Genomic DNA, 13421 nt, shown 5'->3' with positions numbered 1-13421 from the left:
ATATGGAAAACTGTAAATGTGAAATATTATGAGGAATTGCATAAATGTACAAAACTTGCCTTGTAATACAAAATAACAGTAAATAAATATAAAATGAAAAGAAAAGAAAAAATAAGAGAAATTTGTGGAGAAGTAACTTCCAGAACATTTCTTGATTTTTTTCAAATCAAAGAATTGTGTGCACTTCTATATATAGATGGCATTTAAGAGATGACAGCAAGTGCTGGAATGTGTCATATTTTTTATTTTTCCATTGTATATATGCTTGGCTTGCCTCGCCTCATGGTCTTGGTGCCTGAGGCTAAATCAGGCGCCCCCCCCCCCCAAGACTTCAGGCCTAGGGGCACCTTTGGCAATACAGGAAACCATGGCAGGGAGCACAAATTACCAATTTCACAAAACAGAAAAACTCAGAAAGCTTATATATATAAGCTAATTCCAAATGGCACCTATGTTACAGTCGCCACAGTGGAATGTGTGGGCGCCATTTTGGGGGAGGCAATGTTAGGAGGTGTCCTACACAAGAATAGGACCTTGGCAGAGACACATATCCGACTGGCATGTTCCCTCCCTTCTGGTCGATCGTTTGGGAGCTTCAAAGGCATTCCTTAGTCTGAATATCACAGCGACTGATGCCAGAAGACATCAGCATACTTAGGGATCCGCAGAGGTTTGCGCAGTTGCGTAACAGAACTCAGCATTTTGGCTAATCTGCTTTATTTACATATAAACACACACGGAGCACTGCAACATGTGAAAAGGATCTAGGAGTCTTGGTAGACCACAAACTTGACATGAGTCAACAGTGTGATGCAGCAGCTAAAAAAGCCAATGCAATTCTGGGCTGCATCAATAGGAGTATAGCGTCTAGATCAAGGGAAGTAATAGTACCACTGTATTCTGCTCTGGTCAGACCTCACCTGGAATACTGTGTCCAGTTCTGGGCACCACAGTTCAAGAAGGATACTGACAAGTTGGAACGTGTCCAGAAGAGGGCAACCAAAATGGTCAAAGGCCTGGAAACGATGCCTTATGAGGAACGGCTTAGGGAGCTGAGTATGTTTAGCCTGGAGAAGAGAAGGTTAAGGAGTGATATGATAGCCATGTTCAAATATATAAAAGGATGTCATATAGAGGAGGGGGAAAGGTTGTTTTCTGCTGCTGTTCTTGAAGCTACTAACATGAGTTTGGCCAAACTGCGAGAGGCAGTGAAGGATAGGCGTGCCTGGCGTACTCTGGTCCATGGGGTCACGAAGAGTCGGACACGACTGAACGACTGAACAACAACAACAACAAAAGCGGAGGCTTGACAGCCATCTGTCAGGAATGCTTTGATGGTGTTTCCTGCTTGGCAGGGGGTTGGACTGGATGGCCCTTGTGGTGGTCTCTTCCAACTCTATGATTCTATGAGAACAAAGGACAATAGTCCCACTTCACGGAACACAGTAACACAAACATCCTGTCTCCGTCACTTCCCATTCTGTGCAGTCAAAACATGCACTGTCATGCGATAGATAACAGCCCCATGACAGCAGACATGGGGAATGAATCTCCAACAGGCAATGCCATTCATTATCATTATTCATATTAATTTCATTTCTGTACTGCTTTTTAAAGAAAAAAATCTCAAAGAGGTTTACAACATATTAAAACATTGATGAATCACCTCTCTTGCATACCTCCTTAAGAAAGCTTAAGAGTGGCTGGGGAAACTCAGCCAAATGGGTGGGGTAGAATTAATAAATTGTATGATTATAGCTAGAGGGGCCACCCAAGATTCACATGGTCACAATTGGACCTGTGTCAGTCGCAAAACCTGCCTGTGTCAGTCGCAAAACACTGCAATTGGGATGATCACACAAACCCACAATGGGGATAATGCCTAGAACGTTCTCTCAGTTTTTAAGAGACAAAAACAAACAAACACCCCAACACCAAAAAACCTGGCAACCCCCTCTCAAAATATAGGAAGCTGCAATGGAGCAACGGCACTTTCTCTCCCTAGGCCAGCCCTCTGTTTCCTTTTCCCTCAGGTGAAATCCCCAATGGAGAATGAATCATGAGCGACAGTGGGTTTTCTTTGGGAAAACAGGTTGCAAACAAACTTTATTATAACAGGTGTAAACAAGGAGTTTTGGTCCTTCTTTCACCCAGATGTAACAACCAGTGCTGTTGCTTTTTATTAAAATGATTACAGTTTCAAGTTTTAGGTTGTATGCTGTTCAGGCTTAAGGTTACTTTCTTTTACACATCTTCCATAGACTTCTAAACAAATACTTCAGGAATTTAGGGTTTTCACCGGACTGTTTCCTTACAGGCCCCTCCCCCAAATCCTCCTTTGCCTCGGAATCACTACTGCCCTTTCCTGTCAGTATTCCCTCTGAGGACCCTTTTTCCTGTAAAAACCGTGTGGGACTGTGTCTTTTCTATTTTAACAGTGTTCTGCGATTCAGAACCTGAGGACATACACTGTCAGTTCTCGGTTCTCCTCAGCTCTGTCAGAAGAATAATCCCCCTCACAGACCCCATGAATCTCTCACGCCTTCTCTCACTTCACTCCAACTGCCTCCCTTGGAACTCTGGCCAATCAGGAGCTGTTGCTAGACAACTGTTTCAAGAGTTTGGATTTGATATCCCGCTTTATCACTGCCCGAAGGAGTCTCAAAGCGGCTAACAATCTCCTTTCCCTTCCTCCCCCACAACAAACGCTCTGTGAGGGGAGTGGGACTGAGAGACTGCAAAGAAGTGTGACTAGCCCAAGGTCACCCAGCAGCTGCATGTGGAGGAGCGGAGACGCGAACCCGGTTCACCAGATTACAAGTCTACCGCTCTTAACCACTACGCCACAGGCGGGGTGTGTGTGTGACACTAGGTGACTCAACCAGCTCAGTAAACCAACTATTTAAAATAGAATAAAATAGTGGTGGACGAAAAGCATGAAACAGGGTGTCGGAAGGGTTGGGTGTGCCCAGGGGTGTGTCACTGGGGACTGCAGCACCAAACAGCAGCCCATTAATATAAAGTCCTTTAGACATCATGAGTCTGAGCTTACTTCACTCCTCAGTTTGTAGTCCACACTGAGGCTGCCCAGAAAATACAGAGTACCGGCAACTCTGGTATCCTCGTAAGATTATTTATTGTGATCTCGCGTGGAAAGACACTTTGCTTCTTAGAATTTGAACTCTAGTCCTGGGCAAATGATCTCCGCCCCCTCACTTGTATGCCTCAGGCCTTGCTCTCTTCATGGAGAATGTGATCAAAAGCTACCATGGCTGTGCTCTCCCTTCGCTGATAGAGGCAGCAGGCCCCCAAACTGCAGGGAAGTGCGAGCATGAGAATGCTGCAGGGCTCAGCACCAGGCTTATGCGCTTCCTCCATCTTCCCCAAGTCCCTTCAGCATCTTCACAGAACTCTTTCTTTGCAATGAAGCCTTTGGCTAGCCTTTCCCTCCCTCAGTGGACCTGTTCAACTGTAGCTTTTCTATCTCTAGATCAGGGGACAGCAAACCTTTTCAGCAGGGAGCCGGCCCACTGTCCCTCAGACCTTGTGGGGGGCCGGACTTTATTTTTGGGGGGGATTGGGACTAACAAATTACTATGCCCCACAAATAACCCAGAGATGCATTTTAAATAAAAGGACACATTCTACTCATGTAAAAACACACTGATTCCCGGACTGTCTACGGGTTGGATTTACAAGGCGCTTGGGCCGGATCCGGCCCCCAAGCCTTAGTTTGCCTAGCCATGCTCTAGATCAGGCACATCCAACAGGTAGGTCGTGATCTACTGGTAGATCACTGGATGTTTGTGGTAGATCACTGCCCCCCCCCAAGAAGCTTGACCAAAAAAGTATAAAGAGCTCAGCCGTGACAATTCCTGAAACGAGATAGATACTATAAAGATATAAACCCAAACTAAACTGAACTCAAAACCAAAATATCAAAAAAACGGGGTGAGTGCCCCTAAATAGCTATATAACGAATTAAACCAAACTATACACAAATTGTAAACTAAACTGAAAACCCTAACGAGATGCCGGCTTTTTCCTCGTTTCACTGGATGTAGTCTGTTTCCTCGGAGGGAAATAAAATTCTAGAGACTAAAGGAAGATGAAAAAAGCTTACAGAACTGCAAAAAAGTAAAGGACTGGAGAGCAGTAGGGAGAATTTCTCCCAAACTGTTTAATATAAATTAAACTCAGGTTAGCTAACCTAAACGGTGTAAATAACCAACAAAACTCATTAATTTGAGAAATGAAGCCACACAGGCTCCTACAACAAGCTGCTACAGATGCATGATCAAGAATGCTACTGGTAATCCTAGTTCTTGGTTTATATACCTGACTGAGGGTGGTTTCTTAAAGGAATAGAGTCAACTATAAGGCGTGTCCAGAAACACTTTAACTGATACAAACATACTTCTTAGAAATTCAAACGGGCTCATTTTATGAAGAATAATAATGGGAAAGAAGTAACCCGTATGATTGTGAAATGAAAATGAACATCCTTTTTATATTAAGGAAAAAATGTGACCTTATATAGTTTAGATTGCTGATGTTGATTACTGTTAGGCGTGTCTAGACGAACTTCAAATCATATGAACATACTTAGTAGAGGTTCCACCGGGTTAATTATATGAAGAAGAAGAAGAAGAGAAGGAAAAAAATTAAACTATAAGATTGCTCTTAAAGACAATTGTAGGATTTATATTTGTTATGGTTGAGGACTTGGTGAAAAAAAGGGGGGGTGGAGGTACCTTGTCGTGTTAAGGCCTATAAATTAACATCTTTATAAAAAAAAATTCAACAAGTGAGTTTGTATCAGTTAGAATGCTTTTGGACACATCTAAGACATAATGACCCTATTCTTTTAAGAAACCATTTTAGCAAATATAAATTTATAATTGTCTTTAAGAGTGATCCGATTCTTTGATTTTTTTTCTCTTCTCTTCATTAATACTCTTTATATAATAAACCCAGTGGAACCATTACTAAGTATGTTTGTACCAGTTGAAGCTTTTTCAGATACGCTTAACAGCAATCTACATTAGCAATCAATATTACACAAGGTCACCGTTTTACCATTTTTTCCCTTAAAATACAAAGGAATTCCATTTCCATTTCACAATTATAGGTCTTATTTTTCTCCCATTATTATTCTTCATAAAATGAGCCCGTTTGAATTTACAACAAGTATGTTTGTATCAGCTAGAATGCTTTTGGACACGCCTAAGACATAATGACCCTATCCCTTTAAAAAAACATTTTAGTCAGGTATATAAACCAGGAACCAGGTATTATCAGCGGCAGTCTTAATCATGTTTCTGTAGCAGCTTTTCATAGGAGCCCGTGTGGCTTCGTTTTTTCAAAGTATTGAGTTTTGTTATCAACATTGTTTAGGTTAGCTAACCTGAGTTCAACTAACATGAAATAGTTTGGGAGGATTCTCCCCCTACTGCTCTTTATTCTTTTGGTTTGACTTCCGTAGCTTTCTACAGTCTTAATTTCCCTCTGAGGAAACAGACTCCATCCAGTGAAACGAGAAAAGAGCCAGCATCTCGTTAGGGTTTTTGTTATGAGGGTTTTCATTTGAGTTGTATATATTCTTGTCTAATTCCACTTAGTTGTTTAGGGGCCCTCACCCCGATTTTTTGGAGTTTAGTTAAGTTTGGTTTATATGTTTACAACATCTCCATCTCGTTTCAGGGATTATCACGGCTGAGAATTTTATACTTTTTTCCTTGGTTATTATATCCTGTGACTGTCTTTCTGTTGTTTCGCTACTTTCTTAAGGAGGTATGCAAAAGAGATTATTTATCAATGTTTTAACGTGCTGTAAACCTCTTTGAGATTTTATCTTTAAAATATAAAGCGGTATAGAAACGAAATGAATAGGAACGATAATACTAATAAACGAAGATGCCCTAAAGACTTAAAAGCAAAGACTTTGGGATAATGCACACAGCGACTTGCAACATCGTTCACACACAGTCTGCAGTCCGTTGGCAGTAGGAGTACAATATAGACATGTTTTTAAATTATCGCCCTACATTAAAAACCTGACCGTACCAAATTACCGAAGGTTATTTACAAACGCCAGGTTAAACGCTTTCCCCTCTGCAGTGCTGCAGGGCAAGATGAGAGGAGTTCCCTACCAGGAAAGACTGTGTTCGTGTGCCCAAGACACAGACTCTATCAAACATATTTTGCTGCACTGTGTGAAATTCGAGCAAGCCGGGGCTGAACTGATTTCACCCCTGCTACTTCCGATCCCAGGAAAATCAGAGGATTACAATGTCAAGTTCCTACTGGAAGACGGGACAAATGCCAGGACATTAGCAGTGGCGAAGTTTTTTATCGGTGGTTGCTAGAACCAATGATCCCTATTTTAAGTCTGAACAAAATGTTTGTGTAACCTGAAGGCTGGTTGTTCAAATTGGGTATTACTTTGTAACGAATTGATGGGTCTATGGATCGTAATAAAGATTGTATTTGAATAATAAATAAATGGCATTGCCTCTCCCAGACATTCCATTGTGTGGACTGTAACATAGATATATAAGCAAATCGCCAAATGTAACCTAAGCTGCATGTTTCTGATTTGTGAAATTGGTAATTTGGGCTCCCTGCCACGGTTTCCTGGATTGTGAAAGGTGTCCCTAGGCCAGAAGTCTTGGGGGATGCCTGATTTAGCTTCAAGCACCCAGATCATGAGGAGAGGCAAGCCAAGCAGATATACAACGGAAAAAGAAAAATCTGACACATTCTAGTGCTTGTTGTCATATCTTTAATGTCATCTATACACAGAAGTGACACAATCCTTTGATTTAAAAAAAAATCAACAAACAATCTGGAAGTCACTTTTCCATTCATGGACTTTATGGAACTTGCTGAAATGACTGGGAGACTAAGTGACCAGAAGGAAGAGACGGTAGAAGAAGATTGGGGAAAAATTAAAGTGTATCTTAAAAAATATTGTAATATAGAGTAATTATTTACCTTAGAAAAGAAATTTAAGGCTGCTAGTATTAATTAGGATTTTGATTTTAGAGACAGGAAAGGTATAAGGCAATAGTGATAGACAGTATGTTAATTTAATTAATGGTGGTTAATAAATATGGTTGAACAAACTGCGAAGGATGTATTATAATGAAATTTAGAGGAAAGGGAGTGAAGGAAGTCGTTTGATAATGTTATTAGAAGATATAGTATCGGGTATGTAAGAATTTTTTTGATGTTTTGTTTGTATCTTTGTCTTGATGTTTTTGTATTTGTTTGTGTATTTTGTATTAGTATTTCTGTTTGTGTAGTGCAGTTCCTTATAAAATGAATAATAAAAAAGGAAGTTACTTTTCCACACATTTCTCTTCATTTTCTGGAGGGGGGCCCGGGCTAGGGTGTCACTGGGTGCAGCTCAAGGTAGGTTTCTGGCCCCACGCAAAAGATGGGCAGAAGTGACTCCCCAGAGAATTCAGCCTTTGTAAAGGACTTGAGTAAATCTCCTGTATCAGCATCAAAAAAGGCAATTAGGCGCCCTGCATAGTTAACAGTCACCCGGAACCTCTTCAGCTTCGGACCAGGAAGTGGCGGAGACCAGCAAGCAGACCTGGGCTCGCTATCCAGCTGACCAAGTCCCCAGATGCCTTCATTATTGATAAACCAATAGTAGAACATGCCCTTTCTCCTCACAGACTTCCTGGCAACCCCCACCCCCCATTCACCCGCAGTTTCCATGGTGACTTCCCAGCAGTGCCTCCCTGCTGTAAACTCCTCACACCCCAGCACGAAGGTATGTGTGTCAAATCTGTTGGGATTGTCCGGAAGCTCTTGATGTGCCTGTCCCCACCTCGCACTTCGACGATCCTCGGACAGGATCAGTTGGGGATGAGCGGTGGCCGGGTCGAGAGTTACAGTTGCTATTGGCGTCGCGAGGAGAGATAGGAAGAGAAAAGAAAAGAGGAATCAGCTGGGAGGATTAATATTGTGAGCTTAGATCCACTCCCGGGATCAGTGAGGAAGGGGGTTCCTTTCCTGCCTGCCTGGACTGTGGGCCTCCCATGGGCATCACTGCTAGGGTAGCCCAGCTTTGGCCCTCTGTCCAATTTAGAAAGGTCAATGAAGCCACTATTCTCTCTCCCAATAGGCAACTGGCCAAGGACGAAGAAGGGGAGCAATAAAAAGGCTGGGATCTCAGAAAAGGAGTTGTGTCCTTTTCTGGGATCTCTGGTTGTGTCCACTGTGGACCCACCAGCTATCGGCACATGGGCCCCAACAGCTCCCCCGACGGATAACTTTTCCACACTAAGCTTTTTCCACTATCCATAGTTAACGCAGTGATGGTTTCAGAGCCCACAAGCAAAATTGAAGGAAGCAGAAAGTTTCCTGAAAGTGCAGACATTCCCCTCCTGGTTCTCTGTCAGACCATCTTGACCGTGAGCCCTTGAAGATCTGCTCCCTGCCTTGCAGGCCTATTCCCCCTGGCCAGGACTGACTCCAGCTACAAAAGATGAGGCTGTTAAAAAGACTAACTGTTAAAGAGCTATCGACACATGGGCCCAAACAGCTCCCCCCAATGGATAACTATGATTGACTGATTGACTGATGGCGGCACCTCAGCTTACCTTTCTGCAGAGGGAGTCCTGATGTTAGAGTGCCTGTGAAAGGGAAAGCAAGAGAGATTAAGCATCACACCGCCCTGCTGTTAATGAATGTTATAGCACAGAAAAAGAGTCAGTTGATATCATTGTTTAGTCAGAATCTCCTTTCTTGTAACCTGAAGCCATTGGCTTGAGTCCTACCCTCCAGAACAGGAGAAGACAATCTTGCTCCATCTTACATGCCCTATAGATGCTTGAAGATGGCTGTCATATCATCCACTCAGTCTACTCTTTTCCAGGCTAAACATCCCTAACTCCCTCAGCCATTCCTCGGTTTCCAGAACCTTGTTTGTCTTTCCACTTGTTTCCAAACAATTACATTTGACTTCTGCTTATGAGATCTTTTGCCTCTCTCTGCATACACTAGGATAGCTGCTGTGTTGGAGTCTAAGGCCTGGCTAAACTTAAGTTGTGACAGAGTGTTAATTGAAAATACCAAACTGATCATTTAGGTCTTGAAATCCAGAACATGGGAAGTCCCATTGAAATTAATTAATCCGGAGTCTATAATTGGCTGCATTTTGTTTTGTTTTGTTTTTGAATGTGATAAGATTTGGCTTTATTTGTTATTAATATGGATTCACCCCTTTATGAGAAAATGAATAATTTTTTTTAACAAAAAATTAGAAACCACAAACTGATCATTATATTCACCACAATATTCTTGCACACACCCGCCCCACCAATTTCAGTGGGTCATACAAAGATTCAGCCACAGAAGTGTGCGAGTTTTTTCTAGTGTCCTTGCATAAATTTGCATGTGGGTGAGACACTGTTGCTGAAGGAATAAACACATTTCCAGAGAGGGGAAAGTTGTGGCCTTCACAATGTTGTTGGACTCTCATTATCAGCTGGAGCTGATTGGAGTTGGAGTCCGAAACAAATGGAAAGAACCAGGCTGAGAGAGGCAGTCTTATGGAAGGGCATTTTGAGCTGCGGCTGCAGAAATTCCCTCCCGCCCTCAGTGAAATTTAAAGTTACCTTCCCCACTGACCCTCAAGTTCAATTTTTTCAGGCTCTCCCAGCATTACAAAGGACACCTTGAGCTTTTCGTCAACCTCCATCTGCACCAATTCAAAATCCAGCATGACATTCTTGCAGCCATTACCTTTGAACTGCTCTACGGCAGCTTCCACAAAGGGATTCATATCACGGAAGTCCCAAACCTTCGACAGATATTCAGGAGGGAAAATGTTGGGGGCCTCAAATGTCTGTCTCCCCTGATACCTGTAGAGAAATAAAACATTTAAATATGCCAGCTTGCTCTCCTTCCAAACTAGAATTCCCAAAGGAAGCAAATGAAGGAGAGGGGAGAGGATCACAAAGGTCTCAAGAAACTGGTTGGTCAGATTCAAGGTGAATAATAAGAGGACAGCTGAAACGTATATTGAAATAAGCAGTACAGTACAGGGAATAAAAGTGTGAATAATGGTTTGTTCCTTTCTTAGAGACATCCCAGTTTGGGAAGACTATTGAGACTACCAGGTGGAAACAGAAAAAAGGAGAGTCAGAAATAAATGAAAGATAGAAACAGAGAAGGAAGTTTTGAAGTGAAAATAGGAACTTTAGAAAAAGTGGGCCCCTATTGATTTGTTAAAAGTTGGAGGTCACAAAGGTCTTCACTCTCCCCTTGGAAACAACCAGCCTCTTTCCTGCTGTCCACATCCTTCACAGAACCACAAAGCGTAAAGGAAAAGAAGAGGGATCCACATACCTCTGCAAAGTGCTTCTAATATCCTGCAGGGGAAAGAGAAAAAGAAGAGAGAACTCAGCATCCACAAATGGCCATACATCAAAGCCCACGCCCCATGCCTCAGCCCAACTGGGGTAATGTCCTAAAATCAGAACAATGCTCTGAGCAGGCACCACAGAGGACCAGTAAGGGATCAGACCAAGGGTCCACCTATTTTCAGCCCAACTTGGGTAATATAGCCAAAGAAGGGGAAACCAAGCAACGTCACTTTTTGTACAATGACAGGGGCAGAGACTGGTCTGGTAGTGGCCTTGACCTGGAGAAAAGCTTGGGCTCCTTATGCCAATGTCCTACCTGCAGGAATTCACTGGGGGGCTGCTTAACCTTCTCCACCACCTCCCGGAAGGTATTTTGAAGAGAGTCGAGTTCTCTGGAGAGCTTGGCCAGGTGCTCATTCGTTTTCCTCACAATCTCAGTCTCCACCTCTTCCATCTGCTTCAGCTGCTAGTTTTCCCATTTTTCCAGAAACGAACGTAGCTGCTCAAACTCACCCTTCATTTTCTGCCTATCTGATATTACCTTTTTCTGCAAGAAACATGTGGAAAGGAAAACAGGCTGTTAGCAACATTGCCACTCCTGCAGCGTAAAGAGGCTTTGAGGATTGCTGCAAGAGAGCAGGGTGGGTACTTATGAATTGTATTTTCACAGATGATGAATCAGTTTTCAAGCAAAGGAAAAATTCTCTTGCCGTCAGAACATGCGTCCCCAAATAAATAGATATCTCAAAGAGTGGAGCTGCCTGTTGGCTTCAGTATGTAATTCTATATTCCACCAAGCATTAGTTCTTTTGATTATTTGCTTACTTCCCAGTAAGAGCAACACTTACAACCAAGACTTCACTTTTGCTAGATGTGCTTGCTTTGTTCGCCTCAATTTTTGCCCTCTCCTCATTCAGAGTCTTCAGGCACTTGAAGAGCTGATCCTGAAAAGAAAAGCCAAAGTTCCCATTTGGGTCCTCGTGAGAGGTTTCTAGGAGATAAATCACCAAAATCATCATCGAGACAGAGAAGAAAATGAAAGAGAAGACAGTTAGATTATGCCCTTGTTCCCCGGTTTTTGAGATTGCAGAGCCTGCTTCTGCTATCAGTTGCATCTTCGAGAAATGGCTCAGTTTGTTAGAGAACGGTGCTTATAACATGAAGGTTGCAGGTTCAATTCCCTTGTGGGACAGCTGCATATTCCTGCATTGCAGGGGGTGGGACTAGATGATCCTCAGGATCCCTTCCAAGTCTATGATTCTATTTTTTAAATAATTTTTATTAAACAACAAAATCACCGCACATCATATACATGACTCAATAAAACACATGACGATTTCACAACACAAAAACACACACACACACTTCTACATACAGCCCATACACAGTTTAACAATACTAGAAAAAAGAATAGTCCTAGAAAGGAGCCAAAAGAAAAGAAGAGAATAGAGAGGGAGTAGGGGGGAGAAAGGAGGGAGAAGGGAAGGGAAGGGAAGGGAAGGGGGGGAAGAAAGGAAAATCTACATTGAAATTACAGCTTACAACATTAATATACAAATAAATAAAATTTATTTATTTATCCAAGTCTATGATTCCAATTCCCATCATATATACTAACCATTCCTAATAATGGTTTATTCTTACCCTGTAATCTTCGGCAGCTTCTTCCACAGGAACCACGCTGTGGCCAGTGTGGGGGCTGCGCCTTAGGGATTCGTCACACTCGTCGCAGAAGAGGACTTCGTCGTACAGGCAAAAGAGATCCAGGGCCCTCTGGTGCCTCTGACATTCCGAGCGCCTCCTTTGAGCCTCTCTCTCCTCAGAATGATCCCACTCACTGACGATTTCAGCCATATTTGTGAGAAGCCTGTTTCTCTTGAAATCCTTTTCTACAGACTTTCTGCACTCGGGGCACCTGGTTTCCTCACCAGACTCCTCCCAGCATCTCAAGATGCATCCTTCACAGAAGTTGTGCTTGCAGTCCAGTTCCACCGGACGAGTAAAGTAACCGAGGCAGATGGAGCAGGTGACTTCCTTTCGGATCCGCTTCCTGTACCTCTCCTCAGCCATAGCTTCACTCCTGTTGCGAGGGACCACTCTCCTTCAGAAGTAGCCACACCTGGAGAGAGATGGAGCAGAGTTAGGATCCCTGCGAACTTTAATCTGAAATAGGAAATGTAACCCCTGCCCCATCCGCATGGACCTTCTCAGCAGAGGCACCAACCCTGCAGAACTTCCTCCCATCAGATGTCAACTTTCTGAAGACATTGTAAGGCAGCTCTATATGGGGAACTTTTTAATGTTTGATGTTTTATTACATTTTATATGTGGGATCAAAGAAATGCCTCTCCTACACCCTTTTAAGAAAGATTATCATTACGAATGTGCTCAACACTGCTATATTATCTTTTGTCTTTTTAGAAAATGAATGTTCATAGGGAAAAGATGGGAAGTCTAACAAAAGAGATTAATATTTGTGTGCCCTTTTTTTCTTCGTTTTTTTCTCCTTTTATTTTATTTTATTATTTTGTCTATTTCTTCTTCCCTTTTTTCCCTCCCCTCGTTACTTCTCCTCTCTCCCCCCTTTCTCCCTCCCCCTTTCTTCTTGTTTTTTCCCTTTCCTTCTTTCTTTCTTTTTTTCCTTTTTTTCTTTCTTTAGTATTGTATTGTTAAAAAGATATAAAAGAATATAATATGTGTAGTTTTACATTTTCATGCTTTTCATTATTAGTAGCATTTTTGTCATTATTGTGTGCATGAGGAAGCAAGAAAAAACAGCCAACGAAAGAGAAATTATATATAGGAGAGTACATACATTTTATTAATTTATATAATGGAATTTAATTTGTAAAACAAGTACAAATGAAAAGTATGTATAAAATGTTTGAGATAATGGCAGATGTAAGAAATCGAAATACAATAAAATATTTATTTTAAAAAAAAATTATCACCCTCCCTCAAGTATTTAGGAAAGGCAAATCTCATCACAAGAACTACAAGGGGGGGGGTAGATTCCTCTTTCCCAGAACAGCCATG

At 42.2% G+C, this 13421-nt stretch overlaps 1 protein-coding gene across 1 annotated transcript; it reads right to left on the bottom strand.

Moving 5' to 3' along the window:
• Nucleotides 1-7389: 7389 nt before the first annotated feature.
• Nucleotides 7390-12455, bottom strand: LOC117042414 (E3 ubiquitin-protein ligase TRIM7-like). The gene is made up of 7 exons (XM_033141960.1): nt 12030-12455; nt 11234-11329; nt 10702-10851; nt 10369-10391; nt 9649-9881; nt 8619-8651; nt 7390-7913 (listed from the first exon to the last, which is right to left on the bottom strand). The coding sequence occupies exons 1-7, from the start codon at nt 12453-12455 to the stop codon at nt 7390-7392; spliced, it is 1485 nt and encodes a 494-aa protein (XP_032997851.1).
• Nucleotides 12456-13421: the final 966 nt, after the last annotated feature.

This window comes from Lacerta agilis, chromosome 2, assembly GCF_009819535.1.
Source record: "Lacerta agilis isolate rLacAgi1 chromosome 2, rLacAgi1.pri, whole genome shotgun sequence".
Lineage (NCBI taxonomy): Eukaryota > Metazoa > Chordata > Lepidosauria > Squamata > Lacertidae > Lacerta > Lacerta agilis.
This window is presented reverse-complemented; position numbering and strand designations above follow the sequence as displayed.